Source organism: Eubalaena glacialis, chromosome 3 (assembly GCF_028564815.1).
Source record: "Eubalaena glacialis isolate mEubGla1 chromosome 3, mEubGla1.1.hap2.+ XY, whole genome shotgun sequence".
NCBI lineage: Eukaryota > Metazoa > Chordata > Mammalia > Artiodactyla > Balaenidae > Eubalaena > Eubalaena glacialis.
In genome coordinates, this window is record NC_083718.1 from 4,023,850 (window position 1) to 4,044,541 (window position 20,692).

The following is a 20,692-nucleotide window of genomic DNA, read 5'->3' on the forward strand; positions in this document are numbered from 1 at the left end:
CCCTGAAATTTCATAGCCTAATAACTCACAAATAAATGTTTTTATTAACAAACTTTCACCCATAATTACATGTCAACATGTTCAACTAAGTAACAAGCAAGTGGTGCCTTCCTGTCTTCAGTGTCAAATCCTAAATCTAACTGTAGTGTTCTCTCATCGTTACGGTATATACTGAGTAAAAGGAGGGGAGGTGGGTTGGCGGGGGAGAGACTGGAGGGAGATCAGGGATGGGGAGAGAGAGAAGACGGAAGGGTGGGAGGAGCTTAAAATTCTGTCCAATAACATTCATTCACATTCAACATTATAGACGAGCAATTATTCGTTTACTGTTTTCAGGTTAAACTAATTTTGGTGTCGGCAAAGTTCCAATGGTCTCATTTGCTTTGAGGAAACTGTTGCAACTTTCTCCCTTTATCACCCCCTCCATGCTTTTGCTAGACTTGAATTCCAAAGAGGGAAAATCACTGCAAATATCTCATATAACAGTGCTTTACTGTTTTGAAGAGTAGCATTCCTAAGGATTACTTCTAGTCAAAGGCAAATTCAATTCATGGTGTATGAAGAAAGGGTGTTTGGAGAACCACCCTCCACCTAGAAGCCTTAACATCCTTGCAGACATTCTAAAGCTCCATGCACATTCCCTCACTTCATAAATAAGAACTGAATTTAGGAGGAGAAAACATGCTTCAGTTGCCAATTCCACATTGCCCCTGTGGTCCCGCTTTGGAGAGATACTGGTTTCCACTGATCACATTCTCCTTGGCAGTATTTGGGAGAGAACGTTCTGATTTGCATTGGGGGCCACTATTTTAACTTACCTGGTTTCACCATTTGGGGGCTTGTTGTGATCGAGTCTGGGCAGAGATCAGGACACTCTCTCTATAAGGTGAGGGTCACCTACTGTTTTAAACCTTCAATCCCCTTTCTACTCCCTCCCATTCCCCTTCTGCAAAAGTAACCTGTTTCTATGGTTGAGATGAATTTACTCTTCTGTAAAAGGTGGAGATGCTGAGTTGCATGTCATTAGGTGGCATAAACCAATCACAATCTGCTATGCATCAATGACTTTAATATATTTATAAAACCTCTCTGCCATGGTAGAGTTTCTTTAATAATCCACTTCTCAGAATATTTTGAATGTGCCTCATTAGAACTGTGCATTATAATTGTTAAATCAGGGTTATCTTCAGGGCTTTACTTATCTTCTTAATGCATAATGTCAACCATATGATTAATCAGGACATCAATAATATATTTTCAATAACAATATCATTTAAGTGGTGTAATTTATTTTTAACCAGATCTAATTTTTCTCTCTTCTTTGACACTTGATATATATGAATTTATTGTCAGCATCTTCATTGCTTAAATTTATCTCAGGATTAGGACACTTGTTAAGACAATTCAGTTGTACAATCGAATTTGGAAATGATTATTACAAAATATCTCAATATTGTCAAAACTTTTCTCTTGCAGGAATTTACATAGATATATAAAGTTACGTTTAGAATTCTAATTTCTCATATAGTTCCTTAACTATGACGTTTTGCAATCTAACTAAAATAAATTGATTTATTTATAGTGGTAAAATTTAAAAAGAGATTGGAAACCTGCTATGTGATTTACTGTCAGGTGTAAGAAAAGCTATAATTTATACACAATAATACATCTACAAATAAAAATATGTTCAGGTAGTTATCAAACTTTATATCTTACAAGCAGGAATGTTAAGAACCAGAGAATGTCAAGGACTATTCATGATTATAAAGTTGTCCTTACAAAACGATCTCACTAGAAAATAATAGAAAATTCTATCAATGTTAAATATATAAACTTGGCAAGAGTAAGTAAAATGTAAATACCTTGAGTGGAAGGAACGGTGTCTTGTCCTGCAAAAAAGGAAAACAAACATCTCTTAGAAAGTTTCAAACTTCATACATACATACGTAAATATAAGTTAGATTTATGTGTATATATATGTATATACAAACAGCATCCCTATGTTAATTCACATTCACAAAGTGACAATTTTCAGTACATTCTACCCCGGTGAAACCGTAGTCCTTCTCTTAATATCATGCTTACAAAGCCCAAGTATGTCAAAACTATGTTATTAGTTTTTGAATTCTCTGGTAAAATAAAAATAATAGAAAAAAAGGAGAGCTTTGGAATTAATTTCAAGTCTGCAAAAGACTTTGAAAAGACTTCTGCAAAAATTTTCCCAAATGCAATCCTTTATTGAGATGATGATTATTAATTGAGTACTTACTATATTCTAGACATTATGCCACATTCTAGGATAAAATATGATCGAGTTATAGAAATTCTCTGCCCCCAGTGAGCTTAGTTCAATGTGAGATATAGAACAAAAAAAAGAAAAGAGAGAAAGAAAGAAGAAAGGAAGGAAGGAAGAGAAAGAAAGAAAGAAAGAAAGAAAGAAAGAAAGAAAGAAAGAAAGAAAGAAAGAAAGAAAGAAAGAAAGAAAGAGAGAAAGAAAGAGAGAAAGAAAGAAAGAAAGAAAGAAGAGAAAGAAAGAAAGAAAGAGAAAGAAGGAAGGAAGGAAAGAAAGAAAGAAAGAAAGAAAGAAAGAAAGAAAGAAAGAAAGAAAGAAAGAAAGAAAGAAAAAGAAAGGAAAAGAAAGAAAGGAAAAGAAAGAAAGCCATACAGTGTGATGACAGACAAGAGGAAATGTGATACAGAAACAAATATGAAGATCACCTAATTCAGACTCCCAGGGTTGGTGGCTGGCTGGTGGAGGAGGTGTTAGAGAGGGTTTCGTGGGTACATTTAGTCTGTGACCTAAAGGATTATGGACAGCTACCTTAGTCCTAGAATAAGAAGAAGTTGGGATTTATCTTGCAGGCTTTAGCCATCAGCAAGAGGTGTTAAGGGGAGGTTTAATGGAGAAGCATTTCAATTTTCGATCAGTCTTGTTATGAAATGAAAGATAGATTATCAGAAGGCAAAGCTGGGAACAGGAAAATGAGGAGACTTAAAGAAAAGCATATGAGAAGGATGATGTCCTACATGAGGAAAATTGTACTCAAAAAAAAAATGGGATTCATGAAACACTTAGGAAGTAGTCCTCAAGGTTTTGTAAATCTTTGAATGCGAGGAAGGAGGAGGAGGAGGAGTAATTGGAAAGACATTCAAGTTGGTAACTGAACATCTTAGTGAACTGCAGTAGGTAGACTGTGGACGCTTTCACTGAGTGGAAGAAGAAAGGAAAGCAGGTGGGAGAGGAGCATCTGATACACCTGAGACTTCTGTGGGAAAACGCTTAGCAGCGTTACATGTGGAGGTGAGCAGCTCAGGCTATACATCTGGGCTGAGGCTGCAGATCAGCATATAGACGGATATTACAGCTGTGGAGGTGAAGATTCCAAGTCATATAAAAGAGGAGCATCCAGGATAGAACCCTAAAGGTTAATGGTGAAGGAGAGCCCAGCAAAGGCGACCTAACTTTCCATGCAAGGGGGAGACCGAAGTCGACAAGACTTCAGAGCAAGGGTTGTTTCAAGAAGGAAATGATTGAACTAAGACGAGTACTAACATGGGTCACTGGATTGATCACTAGGGTCTGTGTAATGTTGGGAAAACCGGCTTTATTGGCGTGATGGGAACTGGATTCCATCCACATGGAGTAAGACGTGGATCCATCCACCATCTTAGTAAATGACAATTAAATAAAGAGATCATAAAGTTCCCCAAATGACAGTCAACTCACCTTGTGATAGGGCAGCAAGCATCAGATGGAAGTATGGGTGGGTGAGTATTTAAGGTACTTCCTGCCTTGAGATTTTATTTTCTGAGAACAAACTGATCTGAAAAAACTCTCCCCTCAGAAGCACCATCAGAGGTATATGACCCAGTATTCTTCAATCACATTTCCTGGCTTATTCCTCAAAATAAAATGTATTTTTGTATTTTATATATGTATATGTAAAATATATATTATATAAATATGTGTAATTATTAAAATATATTTTTAAAAATATATAAAATACTTAATTTTCTTATTATAGTTCTGTTTTCTTTCTTTTTTTAAAATTTATTTTATTGAAGTATAGTTGATTCTACTTTTTCTTAACCATTCATACTTAATATTGTTTTAAATTTATATTATTTGCATTTTTGTCCCTCCTCTTTAGTCAGCTTTTATCTTTCTATCCCATATAAAATGACTTTTTTAAAGTTTTTATCTTCCTGTTAATAGTCTTCCCTTTCCTCTCATTTATTTATTTCCTTCTAAATAAAGTTCTTAGAATTGTGTTGATTTGTAAAAAAAGTGATAAGAGAAATAAAATATCAGCATATCAGTAATTAACACCTTGTGTCTTAAGTGAAGAAAAATTAGCCCTCGTGGTAACTGTTCATAAAGAATTTAGCATATTGCCACATTCAAAATATTCAAGTTAGTTGAAGTGTATGAACACATTTCATAGAATACACCCCTCTTCTTTATCTGAGAAATATATAAGGTTTTAAGTATCTAAAACTATTTTGATGTGCCCCTTCTCGGTATAAACACTTAAACCCTTGGAACTTCAGACAAGTTCATTTGATTCAGTCAGGTCCAAGAAAGATGTATTGTTTTGCTGGCGTGCTATTAGTGGCTACTTTTGAACACGATGAAGGCATGGTCCTTTTCCCTGGAAAAGCTCATAACCCATAAGACATATAGATAGAGATAGAGATTTACTCTTCAGTGGTCTGCAAAGACATTTAAGTCATAGATGCACTTTATTATGACTAATAAATAAAATCCCATCCACCTGAGGTCAGCAAGAATCACACAGGATGAGGATGGGGAGGAAGAGAAGCAGCTTTGGCTACATAGCAAAGAGTCTTGCATATAATATGTGGTCCACAAGTCATTACTGAATGATTCTGAGCGTGAGTAAATGCAAGGGAGAAATCAGACCTGAAAACAACAGCTTTGGGACAAAAGCCAAGCGTGAACATTAGAGACTAGGTAAGGAGACTGAATTTTTTCCTGAGTGACGGAATCAATTAATATAGAGGAAAAATCAAATAGTAGATTTGATGACAGAGAAAAGAGAAATCTTAATGGTACCCATACTAGCTCCATCACTAATTCCACAGACCACTATAATCTATTGTTCTGATCTATTAATTTTTTGCCACTAAAATATGTAACACAAATGACATAGAGCATTTTATAGTAAGGAATTATAATTTATCACGTATTTATTGTGGACATGAGAAAAGAAATGATGGGACAATGGGGAAGCTATTTCTTTTTCACCTAAGAACTATGAATACTAGAATAAATATGCTAAAAATGTTTCCAACCAGTAGACTACTTATCAGGCCACATTTGTGTCAAATGCCCCAGCGATACTCATTTAATTCCAGCTCGTTCGAAAGCAATGCATTTCTTTAAAGGAAATAGACGATGTCCAGTATTTTAGTCTAAGTTTGGAAAAGGAGAGCAAGGTAAGTTACCAAAAGGAAGAAGACAGTTACTAGAGATTTGTCTTTTTTAAAGAACATTTCAGAAATAATATTTTATTACTAATTGCTAATGCGTATTGAGTGTTTACTGGGTACCAGGCAGTACGCTAAGCCTTTTGCTTGTATTTTCTTTCTGAAGTATCACAGCAACCCTCAGGAGCTCAGAGAAGACGGATGCCTTGACTGAGCTCTCAGGGCTGGTCCAGGCTAGCCAGGGCTTGACCCTGAGCCCATCTGACTCCGCAGGCCATCTCTCCAACCTCCGGCATCCTGCTTTCCCCATCAACTTGGCCCTCTAGCCTTTCTCTCCATTTGACCTTTCAGCCAGGAACTTCTCTTAGCCAGTGTTTTAGGTTCCATAGAGATCAGTGTTTATGAAAAGCTCAGAAGCTGAGTAAAAAAGCATCTTAATTAGGATCGGACCTCAGAGTAAATGACTCATAGTGTTACAAAGGCTAAAATAAACTTGACCCTAAATATAGACATTCAGACTAAACTATAGTTTGCTGAGTGAATGCTCTCTGTATGGTACAGACCAATATCAGAAAATTCAGTGGTGTGTCAATTTAGCTTACTACAGGATATTATTTTGACAGGAAAGGCAACCAAACAACAGTAACACCAACAAAAGAATTACAACTCACACATCTCTTGTTTAGCTGTGAAGAGGCTTCTGGAGCTTGGGAATAGAATAATAACATATCTGTATATCGATATATCTATAAGTTATCTGTACCTATATCTACATATTTCTGGTCTAATCATGGTCTCATATCCAACATTTCCCCAAATCCTTTAACCTTCAATGCAACAAAATTCAGCATCCATGGAAAACAACATAATATCTAAACATTGATCACACTTCCTTTCTTCTCTGTTCCCGTTTACTTCCCATAAAAGCTTCTCAGATTGAATACGCATTTTCTTTTCTATCCATTTATCTCAGAATCTGATTCTAAATTCGTCCACTGAGTGATTTTTAGTGTATTAAAACACAGATGCTTATGTTTTATTTCATTTTCTTTATAGAGTATTACACACACACACACACACACACACACACACACACACACAGAGCCTTCTATCTTTTTGAAAGAAAATTCCAAGCCCTCGGCAACACAGTTTATACTCAGTGTAAGACTAAAACCGCACACAATCCCTGTAAGCAGATTTGCAGTCTCTGTAACACTTTTAGTCAACATGATAAATCATGTGAAAATTATTTAGGCACTCAAAAAATAGGATAGAAGCACTTGAAAATAAAATTTTACAAATGTAAGCCATTCCCAAATTTAAGCCAACATTTTAAAGAAAATATGCAGGCACTATAGCAATGTAACTGGAAATGACACTTTCATTTCAATAAGCTATATCCACTAGACTACATACATTTAAAAAAAATATTTCAATTAGTTTTTAAAACATCAAAAAATTAACTACAATTCGGAAAGTAGGAACACATATAAAGACAATCTACATGAAATAGACTAGTTATAAATCTAAGTAATATCTAAAGGACATATCCACCTCCCAGATAATCTGCTGACTTTTATTTTAATGTACACTGACAAATACTTCTGCAGAGACTGTCTCTCCACACAAGATAAAGTAGCGGATGGGAATTCCCTGGTGGTCCAGTGGTTAGGATTCCCCGCTCTCACTGCCGAAGACCCAGGTTCAATCCCTGATCGGGGAACTAAGATCCCACAAGCCCCGAGGTCTGGCGAAAAATAAACAAAAACAAAAAACAAACAAACAAAAACATGATAAAGTAGAGGATGGGTGAAGTTACTTAAATATTTAGAGGAGACAATATTACCATAGGTCTGCATAATTTGTCGATGTCTCATCACATTTTGTAATTCTTCAAGTGATTTCAAGTGTCCGTTGCATTTCAGACATTATCAGAACGTTAGCAAAATCATAGACAGAAGGGACTGTGTTGGATTCTCATCACCAAACAGGAAGACCTGATGAGACGGGTTGTATGAGGTATTTAACTATGTCACCATCTACCCATTTGGCTGCTGGGTTTGGTCACAGAGGGATCTGCTCGGCCAGTGGAGTTAATGTGGTTACCTCTGTTGTCTGATGTAGGTGGGCAGCCCTGCTGTCTTTATACCCAAGTTTATGTATGACTAGAAAGCAATCATCTACTGATAGTGGAGTCAAATAGACCTGGAAAAGCAAACAAAACATCTGCCTAAAGCACTTAATAACTAATGTACAATAAATACCTATTTAAAATTAGGAGATTGTATGAACATAAATAGCATTACAATATGTGTAGACATTATATGCGAACAATACTGGGAGGGTGTGGAAAACAGGTAAAGAAAAATATGTGAAATAGCGGCAGGAATTAGGAGGTCACAGGCTTAGGGTGTGACAGCAAATAGAAGGTGTCAGGATTTCTCAAAGTGTGAACTGCATTGAATGGTCTCTTAGATTATACACACACGTCACATCCAATAAATATAATAAAAAGAGCACTGTTATATATCTTGTGTTTCTGTATATTATCCTTTGACTTTTACTCCTCTGGGGATAATATTTTCTACACCATTTTTTAACATACCTAAGTGCCTGTTTTCATTATTTAGACAAAGGACTATTTAGAAATCTTCCAGTAGGTGGCACCATAGCACCAAAAATCTGCAAATCATTTCCCAGCGTTATAATCCTGCTGTTGTGAATCACCCATGGAATTGACTAGGTACATTAAACAAATGAAAATGTAGTTAACAGACCACTTGATCTTCAGAGCTGTGTTATTCTAACATGTGTCTTGTTATTGAATTTACCTTTCCCAATATGTTTCTTTTACAACTCAAAATGTTCAAGTGATTGCAAATCAAAGCTACCTTGAAGTTGCACCCCTAAGTCCCCCATCAGAGATTTCAGCAAAAACTAGGAATCAATTGAGTGAAAATGACATTTCAAAAGACATGCTTAGGCTTTGAATACCAACTGTTCCCATCACCACCACCACCCTGACCCCCCACTTCCTCAAAAGGAATGGAACACCATTTCCAAAGGGAATTAAATCTGTCTAGTTCAGCAAATCTAAGAAAAGTACAAGGACAGAAGGGTGAAACAGAAGAGATGAAATAAATGCTGATTTTCAGCATCCAGCCTAAAATGAATGGTCTCATGTTTTGAAGGTTGAGAATGCACACCTGACCTCCATAAACATAAAGGCAATACAAAAATGGAAAAAGCAAATCAAGACAAAAAACACAGGTCAACTAAAACAGATATGTATGGTTTTCCTTGCTTACTAAGGCAGGATAATAATACAGCAGATAAATAAAAATAAAAGGATTCTACCTTTACTTATTCTGTAAATGTGATATATGGTCCACAAACAGCAAATCCAATAAATGCATCAAATTACCAAGTATCTGTGGAGTAAGCCCTTTGTGCAAATGACAAACAAAGCATTAGCTGGATTTCAGAGAATCATAGGAAGTAGTCTTTCCTTCCCTCCACCAGTAAATATAATAATTATAGCAAGAGTTTTCTGAAATGTTATGTATCAGACACTATGCAAACCTCTTTACAAGTTTTTGCCTTTAATCATCCCAGCAAGTCAATGAGTTAGCAATTATTTTCCCTATTTTATAGGGAACAAAACTGATACTTCAAGGAGCTTGATCAATCACACACCTAGGAAGTGGTAGGTGTGAAGGAGTCTATCCAATACTAGTTTTCTTATGCTTCATGCAGGATTTGTGTTAAAACATTGCTTATATTGTTATAAGTGCCTGGAGTCCTGTAGATAATATAGTTGCTGCTGACCACCAGAAAATAATTTTAGACATTTCAACTGGTATAGAAACATAGGATTTTAATATCTATTGACATGTAGCTCCTTTGATAGATAAGGAAACTAAGGCTCATTGAGTTTAAACGCCTTTCTGATTTCATGCAATTTAGTAAGACCCATGACTTATAAGCTCCATCAATTACAACAGAATTTCAACATACCTATTGGGGAACCTCACTCTTAAATACAATGGGCTTCCAAGAAACTTAGACTGAAGCCTCTAAGAAGAAGGACAGAGACCAAGATAAACAGAAGACAGACCTGGGAGAAACAAGACAGTTCAAGGAGAACACAAACCACTAAAACCAACTATAATTCATCGTCTCAGAAATGAGACAACATTGCATCCATGAACAAAACAAGGGGTATTAAAAAGCAACATTCCAAGAAGAAGAAAGGAAGTCAATGGATACCGGCTAAAATCTTTGGAAAAAAGAAAAAGAAACTGCAGAACAACAGATAATACCATTTAGAAATGGTGAAATATCTTTGTGTTTGTGTTTGCTTCTGGAAAGATGGCGGATGAGGAGTAGGATGGGGGCAAAGGATTGTCTTACTATAGAACTTACAGTCCTGTGTAAACTTTCCACACACACACACACACACACACACACACTTGAATAAAAACACAAATAAGAAAGAAAGGTATCAATTTGTAAAATTCAGTTAAGGATAAATAAGGCAAATGCACATGGCCTTGGAGTGGAATAAAATTTTAAAATTCTTAATTTTTTAAATACAGCAATCATATCTAGCTATCTAGAGGTTGTCATACTGAGTGAAGTAAGTCAGACAGAGAAAGACAAATATCATATGATATCGCTTATATGTGGAATCCTAAAAAGTGGTACAAATGAACTTATTTACAAAACAGAAATAGAGTCACAGATGTAAAAAACCAAGGGGGAAAGGGGGTGGGGGAGGGATAAATTGGGAGATTGGGATTGACACATACAAGCTACTATATATAAAATAGATAATTAATAAGGACCTACTGTATAGCACAGGGAAGTCTACTCAATACTCTGTAATGACATATATGGGAAAAGAATCTTAAAAAGAGCAGATATATGTATATGTATAACTGATCCACTTTGCTGTACAGCAGAAACTAACACAACATTGTACATCAACTCTATTCCAATAAAAATTAATTATAAATAAATAAACCAATCATATCTAGCTGTCTCCCAAATAACCGTCATATGCCACATCACAAATATTCTTGTTCACACGTGAGCACATGTGAGTACACACACATCCACCTCTAAAACTAGGCGTGCATTTATATGTCCTTCATATTTGGCTTAAAACATGCTATCAATTTTAGCCATTGTAATTAACTAACAAATATCAAAAAATAATAATAAATGCAAGATGACCATCTACAAAAGATTGGTTATTTTGCCTTACTTTCTATCTTAAAATATGTATCGGTAAGTCATGGGGGGAAAGAAAATGAGATTATCACTTCTTGGGTATTGATGGCCAACCTGGAGTCTTTGATTCAGACTTGAATGTCTTAAAATGGCCCGTAGTCAATTTTTTTTCAGAAGCATTTCATGCTACATGTCCCCTGGAGAGATATATAAAGTGTGTTAATATAGTAAAGGCAAAGAGAAAATTTATGCAGCTTTGTTTAACCCAGAATCTCTCAAAAACATTTGACACAAACCCATTTTTTTCCACGGACATTCTGTAGACGATGTGATGGATATGAGGACCAGGAACCCCAGTGATGCTGGGTTGTACCAGTGATGTGCAACTGTACACATATACCCAAAATACAGATTAAATCAGATTAAAAGTCCTGGGCTCCATCTCTGCAAATTCTGATTTAGTAAATTTGAGGTGTGCAGGGATCTGTGGGCTGGTATTTTCTTAAAGCTCTGATGGTGATGATGGTGGGGAACCAGGGTTAAGAATGATTGGTGAAAACACTTCCTCACGCATTGACTCCGTAAAAACATTTCTCAGAATAGGTTTATTTATGTATTAAATGTCTTTTTATTTCTTATGAAAAAGTCTATTTTCCTTTATTGAAATCCAGGGATAAATACCACATTTATCAAATATACTCCAGATAGCAAAAACTTTTTAATTGTATGAATCTCTTAGCAAGCATGCTTTTGTAGCTCTTTGCTTTCTCTAGGATAGGGTAAGATCATAGTCAAAGAAATTCAAAGAGTCATCGAAGGATGTTTGCACAAGTCATGAAATTGTTTTACGAGTGTCTTTAGTACTATTAATAGTTTTTACTACTTAATAACCGAATCCTGTGTGAATGGCACTATGATAAATAAATGTACATATTACTTCATTTAATCAGAAACCCCACAAAGTAGATAGCATTGTCCTTTTTACAGAGGAAGGCTCAATAAATAAATCTGTGCAAGGCTAAAGAGCTCATTGCAAGAGGAGTTTAGTTTTAAATGCCGATCTGACTTTAAAAAGCGCCACACTTTTTCAACTGCACACTGCCATAAGGGAAACATATGTAACGCTAAATCCAGCAGTTGCTCTAAACAGACCCAAAATGAGTAAAATATCACGTGTGGACCATCAAAATGGGATTCAGAGTAAGTCCCACATTGAAATGCGTTTTTAAAAAGTGCACATTAAAAGAGGTAGATTCTTATTTAGAGAAAAGTTGGAGGGCGGAGGAGCTGGGAAGGCGGGGAGGGGATGTGAACAGACCTCAGACAAACTAAAACCGAGCTGGGACCTCATCCTTCAGTATTTTTACCCAAATCCTCAAGGAAGGACAAACAGAACACGCCTGAAAATGGTTTACTGTTATTACGGGCATGCTTTAAAACTAAAAAAACAAACAAACAAAAAAGACTGTGCTGATCAAACCCTACATTTCCTAAAACAAGTGGGGTGAGGGAGAGAGACGGTGGGCAGGTTCCCTGTTGGCGGGTAATTGAAAGCTGGGGGCGGGGCTGCGCGTTGACTCAGTTCTGCGTCGAGGTCAGTGCCTGGCAGCACCATCCACAGATTTTTTTAGACGAATCAGGAGTGAAATCTAAATCATCCTCTTTTTTTGGTGAACTGAATACAAGATAACAAGAGATAAACAGAAGATCCACGCTAGACTGTAGGGAGTCCGCCTAAGCAACTGGTCTTCCGTCTCGCCAACAGCATCCCAAGGTCGGCCGAGGCTGCCCAGAAGGGAAGGGGAATAAAAGCAGAGTCCGATACACGCGCTACTAACTTCTTCTCATTTCCCCTTGCTGAAAACTCCGAACAGAAACACTCGACTGACTTTCAAAATCATTAAAGGAACCGGGCCTAATGGGAAAAGCTCCCCTTTCAAATAGAATAGGTTTTCAACACGCTCTCCTCGCCAGACGGCTGTTTGCACAGCTCAGAGCAGCCTTGGTGGCTTTTCTGCTCTTGTGGTTTCTCCTCCTCGGGGTACTTCTGTTTTTCTTTTTCTGAGTCTTTATAGGAAAGGAAGAGGTGTAGCTGGTGCGGTTAAGCGCACAAGCCTTTGCAAATGGTGCAGCGGGTTGCCATGGCAGCGGCCGCAGCAGCCCCATCTCGGAGTGAAACCACAACTTCTCTAGTTTATGGTGAAGCCGGCTGATAAGACAATGAGCTCCTGCAGCAAAACTGAAGTTCAGGGTGATTTGTTTTTGTTTCAATGAAAAGGTGTCTCAGAGAGAAGGCTGAAGATGAGGAGGATGATTTGTTTCACTTGGAAGCACTTCGTTTTGAAAGGCATTTGCAAATCATATTTTAATGAGAGAAAAAAGTTAAATCCAATCGTCTCTTCAGTAACATAAAAGGTCACCCTCTCTTGGGCTCGCAATGAAATTGGATTCATTCATTACATAATGCAACTTGGAGAAAACAGGTTCCAAAGAGAAAAGTAAGACAAACGTGCTTATTTGTAAATAGAATTCACAATCCTTTAACCTCAAGATTACGAAATGACCAAACAGAGTGGAGGTGAGGATATTTCACAAAGTACACAGCTCTTTATCATCACGTACGAATGTTACTCTCCCACATATGTGGTATGTGACATACCACATACCACCCTTGGCAAGCAAATGTTCTGAGCTAAATAAGTTAAGTGACTTCCTTAATATCACACTTGAAGTCTCCTGAAAGTTCACGCCTGAGAACACAGAAACGTACAGGTGAGTTTTGCTACCTTTGCCATGTTAACCGACACGCTTCAGCCCTGGTTGGTAACCATTTTCCATGCTGAGTATTTCTACCAACGGTCTTAGGTCTTAGCTAAAGATAATTAGCTCATGATATAGAAAATATTAAAATAATATATGAACATCCATAAATTATCTACCCTGGAAAAGGTCATGAGATCATTTTTATTGAACATTTTCAGAAAGATTCATATTGGGTCGGTTTCTCGTGGCTTTTTATGTCAGGAAACTTCTCTCTCTTGAGTAAAAAAAGGAATGTTTTTGGAATACCTACTCTCCTCGGAATATCTCTGTGTGGTAAGTGTTATTACGCTTGTTTTAGAAATGAGGAAATGAGGAGGCTGACAGTTTGAATAAATTGAATTCAATGAATACATAGAGTGATAAGTAACAGTGCAGAAACTCAAGCCCAGGCCTACCAGACACCAAAGCTCTTGCATTTTTTTACTAACTACATAAGGCCACCTCCTGGGAGTGCAGGATACAGAGTATCTATTTCACTTTATTCTCAACTTTGGTACATAGTCCGTGAATATCTAGTATCTGGCGTCTGGGCTTCTTTCCTTTTCCCTGTTATTTCCCCTAGTCTGACTACTTATCCTATCCTATTTCACCAACCTTTATACTCAGTTCTAAACTGTGACTCCCCCTTTCCCCATGCATTTTATTTTTTTGGCCATGCCATGCGGCATGTGGGATCTTAGTTCCCGGACCAAGGATCGAAACTGTGCCCCCTGCACTGGGAGCGTGGAGTCTTAACCACTGGAGCACCAGGGAAGTGCCCCCCACCATGCATTTTAGATACTGCCACAAGTCCACTTTTACAATGTACTGATATGCTTCGTTCTTGCTAAAATATTTTAGTAGAAGATTCCAGAATCTTTACTATATTGAAAGTCCATCCCAATCCATCTCCAAGTTGCCTTTTCAATAACATTATCAATATTCTTAAATGAAATCACTTATTTCATTTCAAATTCAGTTCAAATACAATTTAATGTCACCCAATAGGGTTTCAGCACACGCCACCCCTCTCCCTTTCAGTATAATTTTACCCTAGCCTGGGATATCTTTCCTTCTTTTAATGACCCTGATTCATAGCCATCCCCAAGACTTGATTCAAAATCCAACTTTGTGACAATTTTCCTGGTCCCCTCAGGCCACCAAAGTCTTCTAACATTTAGAATAATAATAATGTGTAGCACTCTTGGGGATGCATATCATAAATCGACTTATCTAGTTAGTTATCTCTTTACATGGAATGTTCCAGTTAAGACCATAGATGTTTGGAACCAGCACAGGAGGGTTTGAATGTCTCCATTGCCACTCTCTAGCTGTGTGACCTTGGAAAAGTGACATACCCTCTCTGAACCTCAGTTCTTCTCCCGTTAATCTATAATATCTGCTCATAGGGCTGCATGGCTATTAGGTAAGACAATGTCTGTGAAGCCCTTAAGTGCACTGAACCCTTAAGTAATCATTGAGCCCTTCCTCACTTAGGAACTCAGAAAATGATACTAATCACTGTTTTTGTCATCATCACCATGATTATCACCTTTGGGCATTTGACTTGTTAACTCTGTTTGTGTTTCTTAAAGGTGCTGGTGAATCGTCATCCCTTGCATTTTACACAGTGGCTAGTTTATGGAAGGTAAATAATAAATATCTTGGGTTTTAGTCTTAGTATAGTTTGTACTTGGTAAGACAACTTTGAGCAATATAATTTTGAAACTCATTGTAAGATATGGTATGTGTAATTTCTCATTTCATAAGATGAAATGGTATTGTGGTTCCTCTTGTCATTTTCATGTGCTTTCGAATTTTCACGTACATCTCTATTTATGTCATGCAATGAAGAACAGAATGTAAAACTATACCCATAACGAACTGGGCTTTGCATTGTATTCACACTGACCTGGTTTTGAATCCTAGCTCAGCCAGTGAGGACCTTGTACAGGCTAAATAATATTTGTGAGCTTTGTTCTCCTTGTATGTGGAGACAGGATCACCGCACCTAGTGTATGTACAGGTACACAGGAGGGTTAGATGGAGTAATACTTGCAGAGGGCTTCACAAAATAGACAGCAAGCACACAGGTGATGTTGAGTAAATGTTCCCTACAGTAACACCCATCTATCCCTCTGCCTTTTTCCCTTAGTGGCCATCAGTGGTCATAATTTTCAGATGAGAGTCAGGAATCCATTGGTAGTTAAAATTACCATTTTAAGAGGCTCTCAGGGATGAACCTTCTGTTTATTTAATTGGCACACAAAATCTCATTTTATTTTTCATTATGGGTTGGGTAAGAATCTGTATGTGCCTACTGTCTTGAATTATGAATGTTTGCAGACTTTTTCTACGGGTAATGCAACTTGCGCTGGGCAAGAAAGGAAAGAATCTGAGTTACACACCCAGGATATAGCATTCCGTGTTCCCTTAGCTTGGATGTGCTTTTCATATCCAGTGCTGTGTTTTCTATATTCCTTTTGCATGCCCCCCATCCCTTGGAGGGCTTTGAAAAAATTTTATCAAAGCAAGGCTTATGAGTGACCATGAAGATACCAGCCCTGAAAGACACGTGGTTTCCCAATGACCTATCATCTGCGATTTCTGTCTCAGGGTAAGCAGTGGAAACGGCTGGGTCCCATGGGTTCTGAATCCCAGGTGCCCCTTCCCAAAGGTGCTCAGACACCAGCGCCATGCTGTCTGGGACCCAGCTTCCTGGCCATCACCCAGAACACGACTCCAGAACCCCTCACTCACTGACACAGATCTTAAGTTTGACAATTATACAAAAGAATGGACAGGCATGGCCTCTTTCCAGACTCACGTTCAGCTCACTGTTTCTCCTTACCGACGGGCTGAGACATTCCCCAAAGTCAAAAGAACACCGTAGGCTTAGGTTCAAGCTATGATAAAATTGTCACCCTTTTAAAACCTCAGGACATGGCTTCCTTAGGCCTGAGTCTTTGACGTGTGCGGTGCCAGCCTGGGTGCCCAGACAACACGTCAACTCTCCCATGTATTGAACTGAAACTGGTTGGACTGAATCAAGTTGTTAAAAAACACAACAACAACGATTACAACGTTGGAGGGTGGATGTGCAGTGGCCTAAATAAAACGACTTGTTACTGGTCTATTTCTCGTTGTAACCATGTCTTTTACTTACTTTTCACATTGAGGTGCAATTTTAATCTCACAGAGCATCCATAACCTCGAGTTTGAGGTGTAATCCTCCATTTTGAAGCAGGAATGATATTCTCGTCAGTGGCACAGTTCTGGAATCATGCTTCTCATAAGCTTTAGTGACCCTTTTAAGTGAAATCAGCAGTGACAGCAGAAATTTACCCACCCATTTTAGAACCAGGAATGTAGCCACTGGGGGGGCATTAAGGGTAGGGATGCCTGGGGACTTCCCTGGTGGTCCAGTGGTTAACACTCCACACTTCCACTGCAGGGGGCACGGGTTCGATCCCTGGTCAGGGAACTAAGATCCCGCAAGCTGCATGGCCAAAAAATATACATGTATAAATACATATATGTATATGTATATTTATATATATAAAATAAAATAAAATAGGATAGGGATGCCTGCCTTCCTTTTGTAGTGATAAAACCGTCCAGGGAAAACAGACCACATGAGTTTTGAATTATCAATTCATTAACATATTTTCATGGCTTATACGTAATTTTACAGAGATAGAAAAATAATTTTTATGCCTGATCTATGACAAAGGAAATCCAGATCTTGGCCCAGTATGTCATTTAATATCATGGAACAAAAAGCATACTTGGGCTGAGATCATTCTTACGGGAAACCTCATGAGAAGCTCATAGATTTATTGTCATTTTTTTTTACATCATTTTGTCTCTTTATGAGAATCTATTCCAGTTGATCCTAGTGAGGGGGAAGATGAAGCCAAAATTAGGTAGATTCTTATGGTTAATGAGATATTATCAATGTCATATACCTTTTTAAAGAATGAAAGTTAAATGTGAATGAGATAAAGGTAAATTTGAGGCACATTTAGTGAGAAAGTGCTGGGCTTTTTTTCCCCCTATAATAAATACTTCTTTCACAGCCTCTCGCCTACCTCAACAAAATTACATTTTCTTTAAAATCTAGACTTCTGTTTCTCACAAAAATTAATTCCATGTCAAAAAACTACTGTTCTTAAAGTGAGTAGAATTGAGAAATATTTAAAGTTTTCCAAGGATGACTGGAAAAAAATTGTTATAACTGAAATCAGGCTTTCAGATTAGAGAAACAGTTAGGTGTAATTCACATGCTATATGACTGTTAATACATTATTTTATAGAATTATGCAAACTAATGGGGCACTGCAGAGTCTCCAGTAATGGAGTGGGAATTCTGATAGCGTGGTTTTGCAGCATATGGTACAATTAAAATTTGGGGTAAATTAAATACAGTCACTTTGGTGTATGCATGGGGAAAGGAGTCTAGAAGCGTATGCCTCATTATGTCAACTATTAAGTATTATCAACTATTTACACTATTATCCATCTAACTCACACATTTCTGTGTCTATATTGTTATCATGAATCTATTATATTTGTAATTAGAAAATTAATATTAATCGTGTGTGTCTGAGAGAAATTTATTTAAAACTACATTTAATCTCTATCTTTTCTGCTAATTGGTTTTGAGACAAAGATTGAAAAAATATAAACAGGAACACAGCAGCTATGTCTTCAGAAGGTAAGGATCACATTATACAATACCCTAAACTTGTGGATGCTTAAATAATGTGCTGATATATTTATAATAAATCAGAACAGTGGACCCATTGAGTATCTTAGAACACATAGCTACATCTTTTAAAAATGAAGAATATAAAATGAAGAATTAGGAACATGAGAAAATACATGAAATCACTTGGAGCTTCCCTCCAATGGTAGAAATGGCAGCAGTAATAATAATAATGATGATGATGACATTAGTTAATGTCAATTAAGCCCTCACCCTGCTAGTCTGACCCTGAGGTGCTTAGTTACCTGTTCCTCCCTTTATGTAGCGTCCTGACACTCTCTACTCAGTCTCTGACTGAAATGGATCATTTCCCTCTCTCGCTGCTCCTCTAGATCTCTCCCAAGCAGTATCTCTTCAAGATCACTGTTTCTTTAATATATGTCCTGTGGGGGGCTAGGCAGGAGGCATAATAGAATTATCGTAGACCGGATGGCCACACAGACAAAATGGATGCTCCTGCGGTCCAGGGTAACAGGGCAGGGGACTCAGAGGCTCTGCCTCGCACCCCTTGATTTAGGTCCTGGGAGTGAGCTTTGCCTTCTTATCTAAAAACTGGGTGGGTAAGACTTATCTGGCAGTGGTGTGGTGAAGATTAGGGATATGTAAAGCCTCAGATTCATAGTAAACATTCCAAATAATACGTAGCTGTTTTCATTGCCAGGGATGCAAATTTGAGGTAGGAAACAACCAGCTACAGAAAGGCTACAGCAAATACCGGTTGGAAGTTTCCATAAGGAAATCTGTATTCATTAATATTTGTGCAAGGGGACCTGTGATGTAGGTACTGCATGAATTTCGCAGAGGGGAGGTCAATGCCATGTAGATGAGGACAGATCCCTGTGTCAACAGTCTAGCTGCAGAGTGGAAAATATGTCATTGGGAGTCACAGAACCACAGGCTTCAGCATCACTGTGAGAATGAAATCGCATACTCTGAGTGATACTATTGTAAATTAGTCCTAAATGAAGTTAGTCTTAATAATAAAATTCTCTTGAAAATTACTTATGACTAGCATTTATGTTCAAGAAAGAGCATCACAGCTCAATTGGTCCAACAGACAAACCCCAATTCAAAGCCGATCTACAAAACATCTGACCAGTAACTCTTCAAAAGTTTCCAGATCATGAGAAACAAGGAAAGACTTAACAACTGTCACAGATCCAAGGAGACTAAAGAGGCATAACGCATAATCAGTGTGGTATTCTGGATTAGACACTGCAGCAGAAAAAGGACATTTGTGGAAAAACTGGTGAAATCCGAATGACTATTTCTCAGTTTTGACAAATGGACCGTGGTTATGTAACATGCTAAAATTAGAGGAAGCTGAGTGAAAAGTAAATGGGAACTCTCTTTGCAACTTTTCTGTGAATCTAAAACTATTCCCAATTAAAGGTTATTTTTTTAAAGTTTTATTTTTATACTTCTGAGAAAGATGAAGCAGCTTTTTTTTCACTCTTAAATAGAATTATTTTGAAATTGGAGGCACTTTCCTAGCACACCTGGTAAATGTTTGCCATCACGGCCCCGGTCTTCATGCAGTTATAATACAGATGCTGTAAACGGCCACTAGTAAAAAGACCACGTTGGACATTATGCTCTGTTTAAGGATCATAAAATTTCAGGATTGAAAGATACAATAAAGCTTACCTAATCATCTACTTAATACATGAAACTGATTTCTAAAACCCCTATTCACTACTTGTGAGTTTATTCTTAAATGTCTTTACTGAACACATACTCATAACTTTTTGTAGATGTGGACACAGCATCCATCACCTAATGGAAACGATGCTGAGTTTGAGCTACTGCTTCAGACGCCCATAAAAAGAGGATATGTTCTTTAGGCCAAAGAGGCAGTGTCATTTCTACTGCATGTAAGGAATAAGCAAATGCAGGGAAATAAATGTCTTTGGTTTAAGGAGATAAATCGGAATTTAGTTGAAAATGTGTAAATATAATTTTTTCATAAAAGTTTTTGATTGCTACTTTATGGTATACCAAATGAATACACGAAAGTCTACTAATCAATGAAAGAAGATTATTTTTTAGGGTTTTTAGCCCCCATATGTTTATATAATTCATCCATAGTATGAAATTTAGTTAAATGATTTTAATCATTTAATTAAAGCAAAGTTTGGAGAAAAATACATTATGAACATCTCCTGACTGTAAAATTCTTAAATTTGGCTTTGCTTTTTAAAAAATACCAGCAAAGTAACATATATATACATATATATATGTGCATATATATATATATATATATATATATATATATATGTATATGCATACATATATATAACAAACAAAAGGCTTATTCCTGGAGAAATTCTATTTCACTCTTAGAGTATATTCTTCTGTAGTCTTTCATCATACCTTGTTAATTTTCCACAAGAGATTGTATTCCTTAATATCACTGGAGGAGTGATAAAAGTTAAC

At 37.1% G+C, this 20,692-nt stretch overlaps 1 protein-coding gene across 1 annotated transcript in view; it reads right to left on the bottom strand.

Moving 5' to 3' along the window:
* PTPRC (protein tyrosine phosphatase receptor type C) overlaps positions 1 to 20,692 on the bottom strand; it is a 121,379-nt gene that overhangs the window by 66,064 nt on the left and 34,623 nt on the right. The window contains exon 3 of the mRNA XM_061187231.1: positions 1,863 to 1,889. Coding sequence (XP_061043214.1) covers positions 1,863 to 1,889 — 27 coding nt within the window. The remainder of the gene's footprint in view (positions 1 to 1,862; positions 1,890 to 20,692) is intronic.